Source organism: Callorhinchus milii, unplaced genomic scaffold (assembly GCF_018977255.1).
Source record: "Callorhinchus milii isolate IMCB2004 unplaced genomic scaffold, IMCB_Cmil_1.0 Scaffold1, whole genome shotgun sequence".
NCBI classification, from domain to species: Eukaryota; Metazoa; Chordata; class Chondrichthyes; order Chimaeriformes; family Callorhinchidae; genus Callorhinchus; species Callorhinchus milii.
The window spans coordinates 63,824,502-63,847,317 of record NW_024704742.1 but is presented as its reverse complement, the minus strand read 5'-3'; the positions used below and the strand labels follow the sequence as shown (position 1 = coordinate 63,847,317).

Below are 22,816 nucleotides of genomic sequence, written 5' to 3'. Positions count from 1 at the left end.
ATTGTTCAACAATCTCAAAGTGCTTAATTGGATTTTACTGCGAAGTGTAGTGACAGTGCACTTGTAGGCAAATCCCATTCGTGGTCACCATTACCAAAGGTACATGTAACACTGAACAGAATTTAACCTAATTGTACTTATTCCATTCAAAGAGCCCCTTTCCTGCCACCCACCCCCATTCATTTCTAAATGTTTTGAGAAGGGATTTCCTAGAGAGAGAGGACAAGAGCCTGCAAGTGCAGAGCTAATTTACCAGAGAAATGGTGATTCTATTAAAGGGCCATTACTTCTGTATAATGTTTACCAATCCTGCACTACTCACAGACTTGATTTCATGGGGATATGACCGAGAAGCTAATGGTTCGGGTAGTTTGCCGTGGTGAAGTTTGTTGTGCTTTAGCAGAATTATTGTGTTTTGTCTTATCCTCTTTTTTTGAATATATTGCTTTTTAAGATTTAATATAAAGATCCTTACAGCAATCTGTGCTGTTTTCAAATGCTGAGTGAAGAATTTACCACGATTCTACATGTGTCGGCCTGCTTCAGTTGGTAGCATTTGCGCCTCTGAGTTGGAAGGTTGTGGGTTAAAGCCCATGTTGGAACTTGGAACTCATATAGTCTGAGCTGACACTCCAGTGCAATGCTGGAGGTGCTGCCTTGCGAGGAGACGTTAAACTGAGGCCCTGCCTGCACATTTGGGTGGACGTTAAAGATGCCATGACTATTTCAAAAAAAGAGAAGGGAGTTTCTCCCAGGGTCCTGTCCAACAATTTCCCCAAATAAAATTTGTGATTCACTTCATGGCTGTTTGTGGGACATTATTGTGTCCAAATTGGCTGCCGCGTTTGCCCACAAATACAGTCACCCCAGTCTACAGTATATCCTATACTTTACAGCATAGTGCTTTGGGACATCCTCCTGACATGAAAAACGCTCTACCAAATGTAAGGATTATTATTATAAAATTCACGGTAAAACCAAGACCATAAGAAACCTCATGTCAGAGCAACATGTTCAGCGGACACTGTGCTGGTAGAGAGTTTACACACACAAACACCTTGCATTAATGCAAGAATAATTTGCAACAATGTACCATAACATTAGATGTTATTCATGTTAGCACACAGTGACTTGCTAATCGGTAACCAGAATCTAGTTGCATTTGGATGCAGTTCCTGGCAGCTGCTGCTATAACGTGTTCTGCAGGCATCGTGCCGTGAGCGTCAGGAGAGGCCAAGCAGACCTGAAATGGAAAGCCTAAAGCCACAAGCTCCATAAATGAAAATAAATACTCTACTAAGGATGTAAATCACAAAAAGAAGATTGAGGAGCAGCGCTGAGGATGGATTCAGGGGGAGAGAATGGAATTGAGGCTCAATCTGCTTCCCAGCATCTCTATCTCCACTGGAATGTTAATAAGCAAACTCATTTGCTTCAGTAATATCAGCCAAACTTGGCTATCGCTGGTCAGAATTGCTAACTAGTTTCAGGATTGCTTGGAGTTATGAACTGATGTGTAGCCAGGATCTCTCTGGAATAAAATGTTGAGAATGTTGTCCTAGCCAGTGAAACCAGTCCTGCATCCTGTCCATATTTAGTGCTTACCTGATGCCCAACAATGAAGGTTGCACACTTGGAGAATTTTGCCCGAACGTTTTAGCTCATTCGGGTTGACGTTCACGATCTTTTGGCACTGTTCAAAAAGTTTTTTTTCCCCTAGTTATCCTGGCCAACATTCCACCCAAATTTTTTTTAATAATGACTACTTTGTTTTAAAATTTTAAGAACATTCAGAAATAGTAGAAAATTGTTGAATTCAGCCTTAATTTGGCAGCTTTCTTTGAAAACAAGATATAGAAAACTGACTTCCAAATTGAGATTGAATTGAAGGCATTTCCATAATTCTTCATGATCAATTTGATTAAAACTGTGGTCTCGCAGGATAAGACTAGGTGGAATTATGGGCCTGCAGTCACCACACGTGGCATCCGATACCTGTGAACTGAAGCACTTTCTCTCAGCCCCTAGGCTCTGGAACTCTATCCCCCAGTGCCTTCGCCGCCTCCTCCCTTTCCTCCTTCAAGGCCGGTCTCAAGACCTTTCTCTTTGACCGTGCCTTCAGCTCCCCTCTCGACTCTCTACCTCCTCCTCACTTCCTCCCTTCCCTCCCCTCACCCTGAGCATTTCCCCCCAATGCTCGGGTCCTGACCCAACTGTACAGCGCCTTGGGACGTCTTCCCGACGTGAAAGGCGCTCTATAAATGGAATCTTGTTGTTGTTGTTGTTCCATATTGCAGGTGCTATATCAAATGGAAGAAGTATTTTTATAATATACTGGATTTATAATTTTAGCTTTCAAGCGGGATGTAGACAAGCATAAGAAAGAGAGGTCTTGAAGGGGTAAGGGGATAAGGTGGGGCGGTTTAAGAACATAAGAACATAAGAATTAGGAGCAGGAGTAGGCCATTCGGCCCTTCGTGCCTGCTCCGCCATTCAATAAGATCATGGCTGATCTTCTCACCTAACTCTGATTACCTGCCCTATCCCCATATCCCCTAATCCCTCTATTTTTCAAGAATCTATCAGTATCAGCCTTGAAAATGTTCAAGGACTGAGCATCTGCAGCCTTCTGGGGTAGTGAATTCCATAAGTTCACTACCCTCTGAGTGAAGAAATGTTTCCTCAACTCTGTTCTAAGATGCTGACCCTTAATTTTAAGACTGTGACCCCTGGTTATAGATTCTCCTACCAGGGGAAACAGACCCTCAGTGTCTACTTTATCCAGCCCTTTAAGAATCTTATAAGTTTCAATAAGATCTCCCCTAATTCTTCTGTACTCTAGAGAATATAGCCCTAGTTTATTTAGCCTATCCTCATAGGTCAGTCCCCTTATCGTAGGAACTAACCAAGTGAATCTACGCTACGCTAGGGTAAGTATGTCCTTTTTNAAATAAGGAGACCAAAACTGCACACAATACTCTAGATGCGGTCTCACCAAAGCCCTATACAGTTTGATTGAGTTCATCTCCTTGCTCTTGTGACCCCGTGGAATCAATGGGCTGAATGGCCTTCTTCTGCTGTAGATTTCTTTTTCTGTGACCTTTTTTCATTCCACTGCCCACAAAATGTTTAATTGAATTGATTTTATTGGACTCCTAAGTTACAGAAACTATACATATTTTGTTTTTGGCCCCCACCACTTGTGCGCGTTCTGTGTATAAGCCGTGACTCATTTTAAGGTGGAGTCACTTGCAGAAGCTCCCTATTACCTCAACCAAGCAACCATGTGTGAGCCTGGACAGCAACTGCTATGACTGCTCGAACATGAGTTAACCCAGCCCAATCCCTGATGTCTCTTCTTTGCCCACATTCAATCTGGTTTCAGTGGGAAGTTTCAAGCAATGCTTGGGGAACCAGTTTGATGAGTTGAATGAACCTCCTTTTCCAGGTTTCTAATGTCTCCAATGATTGAGTTGCCCGAAGAATTGGAACTTAGGAATGGATATATAGGACTGGAGAAGATCTTTGTGGACCATCTGACTGGTTCCAATGTTTCTAAAGTGCATGTGGTGTAACTGAACTGGGATTTCGATGATATTGGAAACCTCTTGCAATGCAACTCAGCTGTCTACTACCATAGATCTGCTTATGCAAATTCAGATCAGAAGTTAGGATTTTTGAGAACTTTCCCACATATAATTGCTCCCGGACCCTCGATTGCCAAAGACCTTATAGTCTTTTCAGCTATGCTACCGTCAATGCAAGCGAGAGACCTGAGTTCAATTCCAGGCAGGGCGAAACCTTGGGCAAGTTTCCTTACTCCACACGCCTAATAATAATCCCTCTAAAACAAAAAACAATAATAAAAATTGGTCATTTTCAATCTACGACTGTTTGTGGGACATTGCTGTGCACAATTGGCTGCCGTGTTCGCCCACAAATATACAGTCAATTCGCTTTACAGTATATTCTGTGAAGCGCTTTGGGACGTCTAGAAGGTGTGAAAAGCGCTATAACAAATGCAAGGGTTATTATTATTATTAATGTGGCAACTGCTAACGTACAATCCAACTCAGAGCTTATCAGTGATCTGAGATGATACCCTCATTGAGGGGCTACATAAATGCAGATTATTGGTGGTGTTGTAGTTGTTATTTTCAGCAGTAAGCTGTCATTGAATATAATATCATATCTGATTTACTGTAAGCTCGGTGCTTAAACCAAGGTTCAAATCAATGTTAAAAATTCTGTGGCACTATTTTAAAAGACAAGAGCATTTTCACCCTGATGTCTTAAGGTGCTATATTGAAATACAAGGATTATTATTACTGAGGGCAAGGGCTTTACAAAATCTCAGTTGTTGAATTGGAGTGAAATTTGCACTCCATGTGATATTTGTCACATCAATTAGCCTGGTGATGGAAACTCTTTCCTCCCTCACCTCCCTCTCCATCAATGGTTAAGATGAAAGTAGCTATGTCGACAGTGTAGGATTTTGGATTATGGCCTTTATGTTTGGTTAACGGGATATCGGCTTTCTAGTAAACAAACTCCAAAAATCAGTCTCTCGCTAATGAACAGTCAAAAGCTGTGACTAGTAGTCCAAGCCCAGACCAGTCTTGCCATTCAACAATAAACATCATGTTGACTACAAATTTCACCCCATGGTAAGTTTGTCAGGTTCAGATCATTGCTTCATCTTAAACTCCTCACCTAACCATCCAACCTCCCATAATATACCTTGGACACAATTATTTTTGCCCCATGCCTTCAGTATCTCATCAACTAAAGGCCCTGAATAATCTTTTATGTTAGAACGTTTTTTTTGCACTACTGAAAGTGGAAGAAACAAGCACATGAAGGAATATTCCAGCTGTATGACAGAAACACGCGGCTCTGATATTGGAGATGAGAGAGAGTGAGTGATTACTGATGATTAACTACTGTAATGTGGTCCTCCCAAAATAAGTCTTGCCTGGAGTTGCAGCTGCACCTGACCCAATTTCTCAGCCCATGTGCACAGTATAAATAGGGTGTTTGTATGTATCTTATTATAGTCTTCAGTGCAGATAAATGCACACAAGGCTGAGATGATTAGTCGGCATGACGTACAGAGGTTTCCCTACTGCCTGTAGTCAGGAAGATCGTATCTAGGCTAGGCAATAGTAGATCATGGTGGTGGTGGTTTCTGCAAGCAGCAGCAGTAGTTGCTGGTAACACTGAACCTAATGACTTCTTGACTGTTTTTGTTGGTTTACAAAGTAATGTTACCTGTTCCTGGCCAATACTTGGGACTTATTACAAGGTTATACAGCTCTCGTCGGGCTGGGTGATCGTGTATGTTCTTCCCAACTCAAAGCTTTTGGTGGCCCCGCCTTTCTGTGGTTGGGGAAGAGAACCATGGAAAGAAGGGAAACAGCATTGGCATATAGCAACTTGCATTGGGATATAGCAACTTGTCTTAATAGCAGCTCAGCAAGCTCTGTCCTGCCCTATGTCTCTGCTCAGCCCACCCCATGTCCTTATCCAACCTGCCGCACCAGCGGCAGTCGGGCTTCAAATGCAAAATGAAAGTTTCCCTATCTTGACGACAGTTGATCTGTGGGGCTCACTACACTGGACCGTTAACCAGAGGTTGGGACATCCTCTCGATGTGCAAGGCATTATAGAAATATGAATTTGTATTGTAAGGCTAGAATTTGGGAAGTTGCAACCTGGCTTGCTTGGGTTTTTTTTTGGAGGGGGCAATTCCAGGATACTACATGAAACATGTCAGGGAGTGGGGTGGGGGTGGGGGGCGGGGGGGTAATGAAAAGACTCACACTATGATCTTGGAGAGAAAACGTGCCATGGGGAAGCTTGCTGATGTTATTGATGACTGTTGCACTGGAGACTGGCGTCAAGTCTGAGAGCCCGAGAGATGGAGAAACTCTGTGGTCTACAGGCCTCTACATGTACACAATTGTGTGCTTGTTGACCTGTGGACAGCAGTCAGACTTTATACTGATGGGAGTGAGAGCTCTTTTATCACAGGAGTCTGATATCTGGGTGAGCGAGGAAGTAAACTGAGACCGTACTGCTATTGGTGGCTTTTGGCAGTGGTATGTTGACACCAGCACTACAGTATTGCCAGTATTATGTTACCATACTTGGTGATGGGGCACTGAGTCACATAACCTGAGATTCATGCCAGTGATGTACTTGTATGGGATTTTACCTCTGTACTTACATCAATCCAGTCTCTCGCCTTTGTAATATAGTAATTGTCACTGTTTCTGGACAGGAATTGTGAAACAATATCCTAACCATAGTTTTCACCCTGCATTCACACCAATAAACATATTATTGATTAACATGCTAGGATGGGTGAGATCTGTTGGCAAATACCAGTGAATTCAAGGGAAACTTTGACATTGTACAGTCAACTTGTTTCAGGATTCTTGGAATTGGCTCAGTTTTACTGTTTGCTGGCCAATTTTTTTTAAACAATCGAGTCCTTGATTCAACATTTTTATAAGCCAATGCAAGTATATAATATTCAGCTCTGAAAGTAGAAGTGCAAGTAAAAGGTTTGTGTGTGTAAAATCATTAATTGTACTGAAAATTGTATGCTTTTTATATTTTCCTGCCTGACATCTTGGTCTACATTCGAATAGGGGAGAGAGAGAGAGAGAGAGAGAAGAGAGAAAAATAAATCTAAAGCTTTGCTCTCAGCTACAAAAGACATGGTCACTACACTTTACAGTAAATCCTGTGAAATGCTATGAGACATCCTCCCAACATGAAAGGTGCTACATCATATTCAAGGAATATCATCCTTTCAAAAGCATTCCTGTTTTTATCCCTCCTTCCCTTTTTCCACGAAAGAGAGTGTCACTAATGCTCTTTTTCCGCTTTGACATTGTACTCCTCCTCCCTTTCTCCACAGCAACATTTTTATAGCGCCATTCACTTCAGGAGAGCGTCTCAAAAGCCCTTGACGCAATTAATTTTTTCTACTGAAGGGCGTGATAATGCTTGTTGTGCAATTCCTCGAGGTGCTTCTAACCGTTCGATAACTTGCCTAAGTGGCCTTTTTTTTTAAAAAGTATGTAGATAGACAGTAACTGCTGACTAGCTGGTATTTCCTCAATTCTCCTTATTCACAGATTCACATTAACAGGCGAGGGATGACTTTGGAATCACCTTGGCCTGTATGGTTCAGGAATACAGAACAGTAACTATCCTCCAGAAAAACTTGGCTCATTCATTTTATAGTTGTTTGGAGGGCAATGCTTTGCACAAATTGACTGCCAAGTTCACCTACAAAATAGTCGGCACACTTCACAGTGTAATTGTTGTGAAGACATTTTGACAATGTGATAAGGAACTATTTCGAAGGCAAGGATTATTTATTACTATAACTAAAGAGTATAGATTTAAGGTAATTACCAAAAGAGTAAAGGGCGAAGTTGGGTGTTTTATTTTTAGTGTTGGGATGTGGAATAACCCACCTGAAGCAGTTGATATTAAAGTAGTGTTGATATTAAAGTAGTGTAAAGAGAGAATTGGACAAATAGCTGAAAACGAGATGTATGAAAGTGTATGGAGGAGCTCGGGGAAAGTAGGAGAATGGGACAAATTGCAAAAGAAGGTGGGGAATCGCTTAATTATATCTCAGCTGTTTCAGTGGAACAAGAATTTGTTTTTCAAGCAGGCGGATAGAGCCACGTCATTAGTCGTTTCCTGTCTTGACAAATCCCACTGCTTTCAAGCATAAATGCCATTTCCAACGCAACATACTATATTTTGTATAGTCCAGAATGGACCTAAATTAATAAGTCTCAATTTTTTTCAAAAAACCTGTTCTGGAAATATTATTATGCATTCGATATAGTACCTTATCACGTCACTGATGTTTCAAAGTGCTTACAGGATTTATTATAAAGTGTAGTGACTGTATTTTGTAGGCAAATGCAGCAGCCCAATTTGTGCACAGCAATGTTCCACAAACAAACATCCATGAAGTGAGTGACCGGTTTTATCTGGGAGATTGCTGGTCAGCACACCCGGAGAAACTTGCCTTTCTTTTCAAATAGCGACAATGGGATCTTTAATGTCCACCTGAACAGGCAGGTGGGACCTTGGTTTAACACTTCATCTGAAGAAAGGCACCTCTGATAATGCAGCGCTCTAAATTTAGTAAGCGACTTATTTCATTTTTTTTGGTCAACCGGGTGTCTTGACACATGCGGAAATCCTTCACCACGTTTAAGAGTATCCAAACCAAACTAAGAGTTCCGGGCATCCCCACCCAAACATGAAAATTGCAGAGTTGTTTATTAGAATGGAATGTGCACTCCCTCCATGGAGGGACCCATCCTGCTTATCTAATTCCGAAAAGTATTAGACTCATGGCAAGAGCCAAGACTTGGGTACATGAATGTGTGTTGGGGTACTTCTGGAGTCTAACCAGTTAAAACCAAATAGTTTGCCATTGATATCGCTGTCTGGCAAGCTTTCCTGCTGCTTGTCCAGCTGGGACCACCCTATCCACTAGGGCTTTGGCTTGCAGGGTTAATAGGAGCTAAGTGAGATGACTCCCAGGCCCAGTGACTGGTCTGCCCTCCCATGTCCTGCCAATGAGCCAGGTTGGCTGTGCTGTCATCAGCAGTGCCCTGGAATACTGCGGACATGCCTGGCTCAGGAACTGGGCTATCGAGACTGCTACAGAGGGTTGACTTGATTGTGACATTCCGTTGGCAAACTGTTCGGCTCCAAGCTGTAAATAATACATGAATTGCTTTAACATAAATATAAGCAGAAACCAGCAATAGTGTGTGTCAGGTTGGTGGCAACTGGTCAGGCACATGGCCTGCGTTTCCTGGAATCCCGTAGTTGAGGAGAAGCATGACGTTGTTCACAGCTCCCAGTTATACAGAGGCTTCCTGCTGGGTTTTGCAGAGCGCCCTGGATAATGCCCAATGGGAGGTTCATAAACTTAGCTTCCCTCTTTATCCCAACCAAAGGAATTCAGCGGCCAATGTTCGCAAACATAAAGAGAACAACAAAGAAAACGTGCTTCCAAATATTGTGAAGAAATGAAAAAGCTTCAGCAAAAACCATGTTTACAATACCCTCGCAGACAGCCTGGTGTCCGGTTACCATTTCTGTAATGTATTTTTGAGGCATTTTGAAGAAGCTCAATGTAAATAACATAAGAACATAAGAAATGCTCGACGAAAAAAGACCAAGGTCCATCTAGTTCGCCTTCCACCTTCTTGGCGGTCTCATGCATACATGTCCCAAACTACCTATATACAATAATGTTATTTCTTAAAAGAAAACTATCTAATCTGTATTTGAAAGAATCAACACTTCCTGCTTGAACCATCTCCCTAGGGAGCCTGTTCCAAAGGTTCACTTTTCGCTCACTGAAGGTGTTTGCATAGATTTGTTCTGAATTTACTGTATATATGTATATATGAATACTATATATTGCAAAGTGAGCATTAAAAGTGGTTCTGGCAAAAAAGGCATTAGTTGAATTCTGTATCTGTGGGGCAGAGGGAAACTTAACTATTTTGTCAAATGTTTTCGTTCAAAACCAATCCATTCAAAGTTCTGTAAAAACATATGTATATCTCGAGCTTTTTTTTAAAAACTCGCTGACTTTCATTTTATATTCTACTTGCTGCAATAGTGAGTGCCAAACGGTTGGGATTTTTCCGTGAAACATGTTGAAATGTAGTTAAAACAGAAATTGGAATCTCCCTTTTTTGTAAATGAGAAAGTACGTCCTGGGAGATCTTGTATACCTAGAAAACGGAACCGGTTTGCTTGGTTTTATTGCTGGGTGACAACTTGATTTAATGTACAGCAGAAGATATCTGGCAAAGGTAATGCTGGCTTTCCCCTGTGGAGGAAGAGAAGTTGCCATCATTGTCGTCATTTGTCTGGAAAGGATTTTACTGAGGTGATTCAGCAGTGGCTCAGCATTTCCCGTGTTGAATGTTTTTAAACTTGCTTCACTTAGTTTGGGCTCGTGACCATCAGCAGTCCAATGGGATTAGGTGTCTCTAACTAGCAGTCTATTCTTTACTTGTTATAAGCAAGAACACTCCCTCAACATTTTTCTGAAGTCCTGCTGTACAGTAAGTGACACTGAATCGAAGAGTGGCTGTGACTGACTTGCCACAAAAGGTATTGCCTTTTTTATAATCTTTTATAATAATAATCATTGCATTTGATATAGTGGCTTATCACGTCGTTGAGACATCTCAAAGCCCTTCACAGAATGTACTATAAATTAAATTGACTGTATATGTTGTGGGTGAAATGCGCACAGCAATGTCCCACAAACAGTTGATCAAATTATTATTATCGCTTGCCATCCTGTCTTTTTATATTTAGATGTGCTATTTAACGTGGTGAAAGACTGACAAGGGAGGAAGTTGTGCGGGAAGTGATTATGTTGAGGTTTCAGTTTTATCTGTGAAAAGCATTTGGTGCCAGGCGTTATCTTACCTTATGGTAGCCAATGCATCATCATCTGGGCAATTGGATAAAAACAAAACCAACATTTTTAGTATGAAAGATTAAACACTATGTTCAGTGTGTAATGACCTCAATTTTATTCTTGCTTTATCAAACAAACCAGACAGGTCTAAATCCACATGAATCACGTTCTGTTCATCATACTTAATTCATACCTCAGTCTTCATGTTGATGATCCTTATTGGGCCAAATTTTCATCTGCAAATGTTTTATATATATATATCTATAATAATATATATGTTATATGCACAGCTATTTCTTTGAAACCAGCTGAGCTTTTGCAGAATGCAAGACTATGTATAATAGTCATATATTGATGGTCATATATATACTGCTAGTTATTTTAAAAAATGAATTGAGAAACTATTTCATGTGTTTTCTGCAAACTTTCTACCTTCTTATACTTCTGGCAAGAAGAATTGAATAGCTATTTGGTGAAGAAATTGATTGATAATTTTTCCATCAGAAATTATACTATCCCTGTCATACCACACACAGCCAGTCTCTTTCAGTCTTCCAACTCTAAACTATATAATGTAATAATATAGGTCTTCATTACCAGCAGAGAACACACTGTTGCTGTATTTGTACGCAGTGGTTAGTATTCAATAGCCATCTCGGAGCGTCCTTAGCAACTTTGTGTGCAACACGGGTATTTTTGTTTCCTGGCATTTTGCAGGCCCGTCATTCAACTTCTGCTTTGGAGGTGAATGCGTATAAATGGTGCGTGGATAACCAATGTTTTTACTGTTGTCAGAATGAGCACGATTTAAAATCTGGATGAGTTGAGGACCGTTTCCCTTAGCAAAGTCTAAGAGGTAGGGTGGTCCCAGCTGGACAAGCAGCAGGAAAGCTTGCCAGACAGCAATATCAATGGCAAGCTGTGCGGTTTTACCTGGTTAGACTCCAGCAGTACCCCAACACACACTCTGGGATCCCCAAGCCTTGGCTCTTGCCAATCAGCGCTTAATACTTTCTGGAATTAGGTAAGCGGGATGTGTCCTTCCAGGGAGAGAGTGCGCATTCCATTCCAACAATCTATCACTGGGATTTCCATGTGTAGGTGGGATGCAGGGAATTCTCAGCTTGGTTTGGATACTCTTAAGCGTGGTGATGGGTTTCTGCATGTGTCAGAGACCTGGCTGACCAAAAAGTCTCTTAGCACCCATTTCTGTGCTTTATCTGAGTCAAGGGGTCAAGGTGCTGCCTGACTGCATTCCTAGACTGGCCCAGCTGATAAATCAAACCACCAAGTTGGGAATGTAACCTTGACGGTTACATCTGTTCAGATTCATGTGCAAACATTTGTACAACAGGAGTGTGACCAAAAGCCTACAGTGCTCCTGCTTTGGACGAGATGCATTAACCCTTTGACCCCTCAAAAAACTTTTTGTAGCAATTTTTGGAACCAGTCCAAAAATGCGGAGCATTCTTGAATTCCACTGACTGAAGGCAAAAGCTGCTGATGTCAGGGGTTTCACAAAGAGAAGGCTAATCTTTAAGAGCAGATGGATTAACGGGATGGAATGTACCTGCTTTACTGCGGGGAAAAGAGAGAGGGAGTCCAGTCAGAAAATTGCCTTTCGAATTGATGTAAATCTGTAAAGCTTCACTTTTCCTCCAGTTCTTTTTGTGTAACGTAAGGAAATTGTGGAATCTCTATGCTCGGTGTCAAGTTGTTGCCCTATTATTTTCTAATGCAATGAGTTACTGGAAGATCATTAATTCCTGGAAATCTCACATCTTGGTGAAAGTTACTCAGTGAGATTAGCCACTGCTCATTAACCCTTTCATAGGTTTCTTAAACAATAGAGGACAGTTGAGCTGATAATATCAGACCTACAGATTTGAGTTTCACCCTGGGTTAGAATAACTAGGGATTTTTGTATTCTTGGGCAGTTTGTTCTAAAATGTAAGCGTCAAAGTGCTTAGAACTATTTAGGCACCACACTGGGCTAAGGGATTATTTGTTCCACTAAATGTCTCATGCCACAAAAAACAATAATTAATAATCTTGCATTTGATATTATGTTGTTGAGACATCTCAAAGGCGCATCACAGGATTTACTGCAGCCTGTAGCGAATGTGAATTCTTTGTAGGCAGCCAATTTGCGGCTATGTCACACAGAAAGCCATGAAGTGAAAGATCAGTTTTATCTAGGGAATGTTAGCCAGAAAAAGAGAGAGGGGGAGAAAGAAACCTCCGTAGATTACGAGTTTGTAGTATTGAGAATTTCATATTGCTCGAGTTTATTCTGTTAGGATGCATTGTGTTAAGCTGCTATGCGTTAAACTACGAAATGCTCACAATATGTTACCAAGAGTACTAAAACAACTTGCATTTACAGTATATAGTGCACCTCCACATTGGGTCATGTTTCAGAGCGCTTTACAAAGATTGGGGGCCGGACACCGAGCAAGGGGTGGTTCAACCACCATAGTTGTGGTCAAGGGGTGGGTTTTCAGGCATGATGTAAAGACAGTGAATGGGGAGAGGGTGAAGATAGCAGAATAGAAGTTTAGGGCGTAGGATCTGAAGTGTTCTGTTTACCAGCATTTAATTTGAACACCTCCGTCTCTGTCACAGTATTGCAGCCTCGGGCTGCTTGTGTTTGTGTAATTTAACCTCATTGATCACAGCAATGGAGGAGTAGGGGGAAAAATGGGTTGATTCATGCATCGTTGGTGATGATGTTGATGCACAGGATCAGTCACTGAATGATGGGCTTGTAGTTGCTGGCCTGTTGCTGCAGTCGGAAACCTTTTCACTAGAATTTTGATTTTAAAAAATGTAATTCTAAATCACCAACCTTGTTTTCTTTTGAAAATCCAAGATATAAATCTAAAATATCTTTGCAACGTATGTGAAGCCCACTTATAGAACAAAATATACAGTCAATTCACTTTACAGTCTATTCTGTGAAGCGCTTTGAGACGTCCAGAAGATGTGAAAAGCGCTACATCAAATGCAAGGATTATTATTATTATAAAATCTTCTCTGGTCTGAAATCTCTCTGCAGAAGTGGAGACCATTTAACATTAACGTTGTGCTGTATCTCTGCTTCCCTTTACAGTGATCCGTTGAAGCTGCAGCAGCTGCAGAACCAGGTTCTGTTGGAACAGCAGGGAGCTGCCCCAGGACAGCAATTGCAGTTTAACTACCCGCCACCCTCGCCTCTCTCCAACCTGTCGTCTCCTGCCCAGATGAACGTTCTGAACTCCCACACCCCTTCAGCCATGCATCAGACCACTACCTTCAACTATGCCCGACCCAAGCAGTTCATAGCTGCTCAAAGCCTGTCGTCATCTTCTACTGGATACATTTCTCCTTCCTCTGGGTCTTCTGGGTCCAGCATCTCCTCTCCCCTCTCTCCTCCCACCTCTCATAGATCTTTTAACCGGGCCCCCTTGCCTCTCTTTACACAGCCTCACCTCATCGAAGCTGAGCAACATGGTCTTACCTCTGCGTCAGCGCTGAACCGCTCCTCGCCTTCTCCCCCACTTCCACCACCCCCAGTGTTCAGTCCCTTCACTGCCTATGCTAATGATTCCTTCCCTCTGCCACCACCGCCCCCTCCTCTTCTGTCTCCCACAGCCCAGCCCTCCTACTTTTCCCCCTCGGGTGGTGGAAGAGCATCCCCTCACTCCAGTCAATCACCAGCAGCCTTCCTCAGCTCCATGTTGCCCTCCCAGCCCATCCCATTAGCAACAGTGAACGCACTGGGTCTTCCAAAAGGAGCTATTGCAATGTAAGTAAGCCGCGAGGCTTTTTAAGATCACTGCAGGTTCGTGTGTGAAAGACTGTAACTTGGTGGATTATTGGCAACCACAGTTTGTGTCATTATATGGTGCCTTTCACGTAGGAGAACATCTCAAAATGCTTCACAGAGATGGTGACTCACGCTGAGCAGGCACGGGTGAAGAGCAGACAGGCAGCAGATAGAGAGGGAGTTCCGGAAGGTGGGTGGGGCAGACGGCCCTGCCCCAGGTATTGAGGCTGAGGGAGCGAGGGACGTGCAGGAGGCCTGGGATTGCCGTGAAGAGAAAGCAAGTTACTATCGGTAACTTGGGGTGTAAATATCGAGACCTACAATACCACAAAATCGATGAATGTCGCAAGCGAGACCGACCAGTTTAACCCAGGACTATTTCAGTGAGGGTAAATAGAGAGATGGTGGAAGCAGATTGTTTCAAAAGCAAATTAGATAGATATTTTTTAGGAAATAATATCTTGGGATACAGATTATAGTTTGAGACGTGGCATGTGCAAGAGACTGCCAGGATGGTGGAAGGCGAATTGGATGGATCTTGGTCTTCTTTCGTCTCGCAATTCTTATGTTCAATGCTGGCTCACGTCGGGTGGGAAGTGTTCAGTTTAATCTTTGGGGCGTGGAAGGCCTGGTTGGCTGGAATTATTTTTTTCAGCAACAAAATCCATAGCCAACACTTAGCCAAATCAAGTATGAATCACAAAAGGAGTGTTCAGAGAATCTGTTGGGTAAATATTTTTTTGTAAACCTGCAGCTTGTTTTTATATACATATGGGTAAAACTTGGAAGGAGCCATTTATTTTATCTGTTTTTCTGAATTGCTTTTTTGCATAAACTGTCTCAGCTTTGCGGATGATTTGATTTGTAATTCTGCAGTGCGCATTCTCGTGAAGACCTGAACGCTTATGTAAACTAACTCCAGCTTGGGGCAGGATCAGCCAGGCTGCAGAGCATCAAATGAGGCACGCAGCTCAGATGTCAGCTATGTCGTTATTTATACTGAGGTGGCAAAAAGGATTAACACTTGGCACTGGCATCTTATTCCAATTCCATGCTCCTGCGTTAAATTCCTGACTTTCTTTTACTGTGGCATCCCTCTTTATATATTGTAAAATGCTTCACCAGCAGGCTCCACTGCTTGCCACGTATACAACACTTTCTCTAAGGCAATCGTCTAGATAATACAGTGTCGTGAAGATCCGTGTTCAATTGGGGAGGGGGGCAGGGGGGATATTACTTGATGAAGCCATTTAAACCCCAGATACTTTGACCCTGAATCTATTTATTAACATTAGCATTTCCTGTCTCTTTTACTATTTTGCCCGCTAAACTTTCTTTTCCTTCCTCTTTTCTCTTCTTTATTCTCCTCCCCCCCCCCATACAACAACAACTTGCATTTATGTAGTGTCCTTCATGAGGGGTAGCGTCCTAGAGCAGTGGCAGAGTCTGACCCTGAGCCAGAGGGAGAGGGAGGGGGGTGGTGACCATAAGCACGATCAAAAACGAAGGTCTTTAGGTGGGATTGTGGAGCCCTGCTGCTGGATGCTTAGGGAACTCGCCTCGCAAGCAAGAGACCTGGATTCTATTCCCAGCAGGGCGAAATTTTGGGCAAGTTTCGTTACTCCACATGCCTGTACTTACCTAGCAGTAGGTAGGAACTGGTTGTTAGTCGATTGGCGGATCGCATTTCCTGGGATAATAATCCCTCAAGAAAAGCAACAACAATAAATTTAGTCACTTCAATCCATGACTGTTTGTGGGACACTGCTGTACGCAATTGTCTACCGTGTTTCGCCCACAAATATACAGTCAATTCACTTTACAGTATATTCTGTGAAGCGCTTTGCGACGTCGAGAAGACGTGAAAAGCGCTACAACAACATACATTTGCATAGCGCCCTCCACACCGGGCGTCATTTCAGTGCACAATATCAAATGCAAGGATTATTATTATTTGGAAGTGGGGAGGGAGGGGGCAAGGCAGAGGCATTGAGGAAGAGAGTTCCAGAGTTTCCGGGTGTTGTGGTTAAGGGCATGGTCCCCAATGATGGAACGGAGGGACGGGGGACAAACAGGAAGCCGGAGCCAGCTGAGCGGAGGCAGCGAGCGGAGGCAGCACTCTCTTTCTTTCTTCTTTTTTCCCTCTTCCCTTCAATTCAGCAGTCAGTCCAGATGACAGTTAGAGGATTTGGTGACACCATTGCTGCTGTCCATAGAGTGTGGTGTTTCACTGTCATTTAATGGCCTAACTCCACCCATGATGTTACCGGCAATAATGTCTGGCTGGTCTGACCAACCATTGTGCCAAAGTTGGGAGAGGGGGAACTCCACACCTGCAGTCAATCATGTAACGGTCATCTACTGGAAGATGGGATGTTTCTTAACATATTCAATAATTGCTTACCATTCACCCACAAAATATAAGTCTATTCACTTTATAATATATATTCTGTGAATTGCTTTGCGACATCTCAGCGTTACGTAATAAGACACAATCTTAAATGAAAGGATTATTATTTTATTATATCTGTGGCACACGTGAGCATTTGTGTGCTCTTTCAATCCTTTCCTTAATTTGCTCTGTTCAGTTATCTAGCTGTGTTTTTGTCTTATTTGAACACCAGCATGTGAAAAGTAATTTTTGGAAAAGCGAAGGTATTTTGGCCCCTGAAAAGAAACTAACCTGACCGGCTCTGTATTCCATGTACCAACTAGTTCGCCATTTTTCTTCTAAAATAATCTTTCTCTCTTCACAGAACTCCTCAAAGCCTGAAGAAACAGACTAGGGCTGGTCGACTTGCAACAGATGAAGAAATTCAAGGGACAAAGAACGCTGTTATTCAGGACTTGGAGAGGAAGCTTCGCTTTAAAGATGACCGTTTAAGCAATGGACAGGTATTGCTTACAAAGTACAGTTACACAAGTACACTCTAAAGTAAATCTACTCATATCAGCCTGGCTCAGTTGGCAGGACTCTTGCTTCTGATTAATTTTATTTGGGGAGATTGTTGGATAAGACACCAGGAAAAAATCCCTTCTCCTTTCGAATAGTGCCATGGGATCTTTAACATCCACCTAAACAGGCAGCCAGCACTTCAGTTTAACATCTCATTTAAAGGGCAGCACTGCCAACAATACACTGGAGTGTCTGCTTATTCTGTGTTCAGATTCCCAGCGAGGACTTGAATCCACAATCTTCTGACTCGGAAGACGAGAGTGCTACCCACTGAGCCAGGCAGACTAATGTACAGTTACAAGATTACAAAGAATGTACAGTACAGAAACAAACTATTCGGCCCAAACCCTCTGCACCAGTGTTTATGCTCCACCCAGTCCTTATTCATTCCCATACCCATCCCTTTCCCTCCTGTGAAGGTCTTGCTTCCTCTTGAATGCATCTATAATATGTGATTCAACCACCGCTTCAGGCAGCAAGTTCCACAATCTCACTACCCTCTGTGTGAAGTAGTTCCTCCTCAATTCTCTTTTAGACAATTTCTGGATCGATTCAGATTTTCAAGAATGAGGTGGATAGATCTTTGTTACGTAAGGGTATCACGAGATATGGAGTAAAGGTGGGTAAATGGAGTTGAGGAACAGATCAGTCATGATCTAATAGAATGCAGATCAGGCTCGAGGGGTTGAATGGCCTACTCCTGTTCCTATGGTCTAGCACAGAGACGTGCTGGTATCTCAAACTCCAGGTTCCATGGGGTGGGTGGGGGGTGGTGGGAGTAGGAGTTGATCTTTAATAGGCCTGTGCATGTAACTAAATACAATACCTTAGCCATTGAGATTGTTGTCCCCCCCACCCCACCCCCAGGTACAGGGAGCCCCCAGACACTGTTATGCGCTCTGGGGTGTTACCCTGTGTGCAGGGCACTATATAAATGCGTGTTGTTGTTGATTGGCAGCTCTACTTAATGAATGAGATCCATTTACCCATTTACTGTACATTTTGTCTCCAGCTGATTTTTTTTCCCCATTGTTTTCCAGAAGTTGACCTATGAAGAAAAGATGGCCCGTAGGCTGTTGGGAGCAGACAGTGCTGCCACGGTCTTTAGCTGTCAAGAGACCGAAGAGGAGCCTGTAGCACAGGTGTGAGACTGGTTTGGCGCTGTTATGACAAGACAGTAGAATAACGGGGCATAACTACTTGCATATATATAGCACCCTTCATGCAGGGCAGCATCTCGGACCGATTAACAGTGGTGGTGCCTAACGCCGAGCCTGGGGAAGAGAAGAGATGACCGTAAGCACAGCAACATAGGTTTAGAGTTGTAAGGACAATTTCAGGACAGACCCCAGGATTATTTTTCTTTATGCAGAGGATAATCAACAACTGGAACAGGTAGCCTGGAAATATGGTGGAGGCCAGGATACTGGATTCATTTAAAAAGCAGTTTGATGCTGTGTTAGACAGGAATGGTAGTGTGTGTGTTCTGGAGGGATGAGATCAGATGGGCTGAAGGGTCTTGTTCATTCAAACCAATCTTGTATTGCAGATATCAGGAGTCCTGTAGGTCAGTGGTTAGAGCACTCGCCTTGCAAGTGAGAGACCTGGGTTCAATTCCAGGCAGGGTGAAACCTTAGGCAAGTTTCCTTACTCCACACGCCTGATAATAATCCCTCAAAAAATAATAATATTAATAATAATTTAGCCACTCAATCCACAACTGTTTGTGGGTCACTGCTGCGCGCAATTAGCTGTGGCATTTCGCCCACAAATATACAGTCAATTCACTTTACAGTATATTCTGTGAAGCGCTTTGAGACGTCTACACAGGGACCGCGTCTAGTGTCGTCTTCCCCTTCCCCCTGACTTGGCCTTGTTAAGGCCATTGTTAAGCGCTCTGAGACACTGACCAGCGTGGAGGATGCTACATAAATGCAAGTTGCTGTTGTTGTCTAGAAGACGTGAAAAGCACCATATCAAATGCAAAGATTATATATTATTATTTGGAGCTTTCACTTGCCTTTTACGTGAAGTGCTTCTGTGGAGCAAATGGTAGGGAGGAGAAGGTTCATGTGATCTGATCTGACCCACCCCAATGCCAGATACCTTGCAGTAATGTGGCCAAGATAGTAATGTAATAAGTTTTATTGCCCACATTCCCTCTGGAAGCTGCCGAAACAAAATTATGTGCACGTGCAAGAAAAGTTGCATTTCTTGATAGGCATTTGTTTCATGATTGACTTGAGAAGTCACTTTAAAAGTTTTTTGACATGTTATTGGGAAGGGCTTGACTCCGATCACCTGAATGCTGTATCAGTTCTGTATTTCCCCCTCCCTTTCCTCCTTCAAGACCCGTCTCGAGACCCTCCTCTTCGACTGTGCCTTTGGTCATTCTCCTTCCCCCCTCTGCACAGCAGTGTCCTATAAATAACCATGAAGTGAGTGGCCAATATTATCTGGGGGATTGTTGGCCAGGACGGTGGGGGGGCAGGGGAGGGAGGGTATCTCTGCTGATACCAATACGTTAGTGAACAATATGTAGATTTTGAGACTGGGAGAGGAGAAATGTGAACCTTTGCTGAGAATAACCAGTGAAGCAGCCAATCAGCCGTCCTCCTGTGTAACAGTAATCTATTTCTGCATTTACAGGACCTAGAATGCATTAAACCATCTGAAAGCTGTTCTGAGGTTACTCAAAAGTTTGTTCTGAAGGTGGCTTAACTTTCACTCTCATAGTATTTGGTTCTTACCCCTCCGCCCTTGGTATTCATACTGAAACCACTAACCAATATCTACCTTCCTGCACCTCTCACTCAATGTTTCAGGACTGCTGTGTGGAAGGAGCACCAGATGTGATTTTTTTTGGTCTGAGTGGTGTTGCACTTTGCTTAAGTTACGATTTCATGCTGAGACTGAGGAAAGAATCGGGGTGAAAAATTGCAAACTCACAAGGCTGGCAAATTGGGACCAGTTGATTTCTTGATTTATTGATTGTGGCCTAAAAGTCTGCAGAAATGTTGTATCTGTACGATGTGTCAGCGAGTGAGATACTGGCATAACTCACTAAAGTGAGAGTGAAGCCAGCTTTCCCACCAACATGCAATTGTGAGCCAGCAAATTCAAGTGCGAATTGCAAACTGAATTCAGGCCCAAGTCTCGTCACTGAGTTGAGAGGGAGGTGGAATTCACACCTGTGCAACAGCTGATAAATTATCAAGAACAGCAACCTTCACCTGCTGTGTGGTAATTCACATCAGTAATATTCAGTAACACAAACCATTCGCAAATGAATTTTCACCGTCTTTTTCTCTCAGTATCTGCATATACTGTAGTTACCCTTTTTCACAGTGTGATTTTTTTTAACAAGACTGGAAAATAACATTTTAAGGGATTGGGAAGAGACGTGGATTTGGGTTCAAGTAGACAGATGTAGCTGCTGCAGTGAAGCTCTGAAGCAGCCAATATATCAACGTTCATATAAGGTTTCACCCTTTGGACAGGCCTTTCAGGCTCTTAATTACCGTGCTAGTCACTATTTACATAGGAACAGGAGTAGGCCGTTCAGCTTCTCGAACCTGTTCCACCATTCTAGAGTTAGAGAGGAGTTGATCTTAATTAATCATCCTGTTCGGTCCTCTGACATCCCCCAAAGGCGCTGGTAAATAGATCAGGATATGGAAATGAGTATCTGCTTGTAAATGTAACTGATTGGGTGAAGTTTCTTTTCAATCAGCTATCAGGAGGGGAGGATGTTGCAAACAATTCAAAGTGCTCAAAATGTCAAAAATAGTAAGTGGCGTTAGATTATCAAAGGCTACTAATGGGACACATTGGAAGGATTGTATTTCAGTAACCACAGTCAGAGGGTTCAGATACCTTAAATCATAAAAGTAAAATTTGAAATGGTTGTCACCTGAACCCTGATTTATTCTGTTAAAAGTTCTTCCTCCTCATTCATTTTAAAAACAAATTTGGGCAAATCTCGGCAACAGGTGTGCCTGAGACTGTTGGCCAGGCAACTAAGTGTATCCTTTTTTTTGTCTTGCTGTTGTTTTAGGAATACAAGGTCTCTACCTTTGAGCAGAGGTTGATCAGCGAAATTGAGTTCCGCCTGGAGCGTTCCCAAGTGGATGAATCGGATGATGAGGTACAGCATGATGAACAGTCTGCAGAGGGTATGGTACCCATGTTTGAGAAGAAACTAAAGCACGTCAAGTTGTTTGAAGGAATGCCGATAACCATCGCTTGTAAAGTAACCGGAGAACCCATGCCAAAGGTACGTATGCAGCTGTATCTGAGGGGCAAGAAGAGACCAAACCGAATATATAACCAAGCTAGGTCAAGATATCTGGTTATAGCATTTGCCTTGAATGCTCTTTCTTTAATTGATGGTATTGAGACGTCATTGGCACAAAACCATCTTATTGTTTTAAACAAAGGTCTTGTCTGTCAAAACAGTGTGAGACAGCAATAAACAAGGCAAATGGGTTACTGGTCTATATTGCTAAATCAGTTGAGTTTAGATCTTCACAGATGCCATCCTGTTAGAGTACTGCATACAGTTTTGGTTACTGTGACATGGGGAGCAAACCAACAACAACAAATTACCTTTCAGATCAGTGAGGATATCCCAAGGTCCCGGAGGCCCTAGATAAAGTGCAGAGAGCAACGAGCAAGAATGAGGAATGAGAAATTAGGAAGAATTTGACGAGCTAGAGCTCTTCAGTCTTGACAGAGAACATCTCTGAGGGGCCCTTTTAGAGGCGTACAAATCATTAAATGGGATTGGAAAATGTCAATTCAGATCCTACTTTAGGATGCACCGACAGTAGAACCAGAAGACATAAATAATATAATAATAATCACTGCATTTGATATAGCGCTTTTCATGTCTTCGAAATGTCTCAAAACTTTTCACAGAATATACTGTAAATTTGTGGACAAAACGCGGCAGCCAATTGCATGTCCCACAAACAGTCGTGGATTGAAGTGACCAATTTATTGTTTTTTTTCTTGAGGGATTATTATCAGGCGTGTGGAGTAAGGAAACTTCCCCAAGGTTTCACCCTGCTGGGAATCGAACCGAGGTCTCTCGCTTGCAAAGCAAGAGCTCTAACCACTGAGCTACACGAATCCACATTAGAGTTACAAAGGGGTAACTTCAGGAAAGACGTCAGAAAGTTCTATTTATTCAGAGGGTAATTAACAACTGGAACAGGTTGCCAGGAAGAATGGTTGAGGCCAGGACACTAGACTCTTTTTTGATTAAAAAGAAGCAGTAGATGTACTCTGGGAGGACAGTGCGGTGGAAGGTACTGGAAGGATGAGCTCAGAAGGACCTTGTCCATCCAACCCAGTCTTATGATTGTTTGATGATGTGTTTGGAGACTTAACATAAGACAACTGACAACTTGTAACTGGCTTCCTTAATAAGGAAATGTGTCACACAACTATTGTGACAACTCCACTCTGATGGTTTTGATTATCTTCGGAGCTGAGTTACCATGGATTGGCACAAACTATAACTATTTCTGGTTTAGAAGAACTCTCTATT

At 42.6% G+C, this 22,816-nt stretch overlaps 1 protein-coding gene across 3 annotated transcripts in view; it reads left to right on the top strand.

Annotated features, from left to right (window-relative positions):
• The window catches only part of palld (palladin, cytoskeletal associated protein), a 212,419-nt gene that overhangs the window by 164,145 nt on the left and 25,458 nt on the right, over positions 1 to 22,816 (top strand). For 2 of the 3 annotated variants that reach the window (XM_007905272.2, XM_007905270.2), the window contains exons 11-14: positions 13,611 to 14,285; positions 17,063 to 17,201; positions 18,303 to 18,404; positions 21,320 to 21,538. In XM_007905272.2, the coding sequence (XP_007903463.1) occupies positions 13,611 to 14,285; positions 17,063 to 17,201; positions 18,303 to 18,404; positions 21,320 to 21,538 (1,135 nt within the window). Of the gene's footprint in view, positions 1 to 13,610; positions 14,286 to 17,062; positions 17,202 to 18,302; positions 18,405 to 19,911; positions 19,975 to 21,319; positions 21,539 to 22,816 lie in introns of all 3 variants that reach the window. The other variant, XM_007905268.2, reaches the window with a different exon arrangement.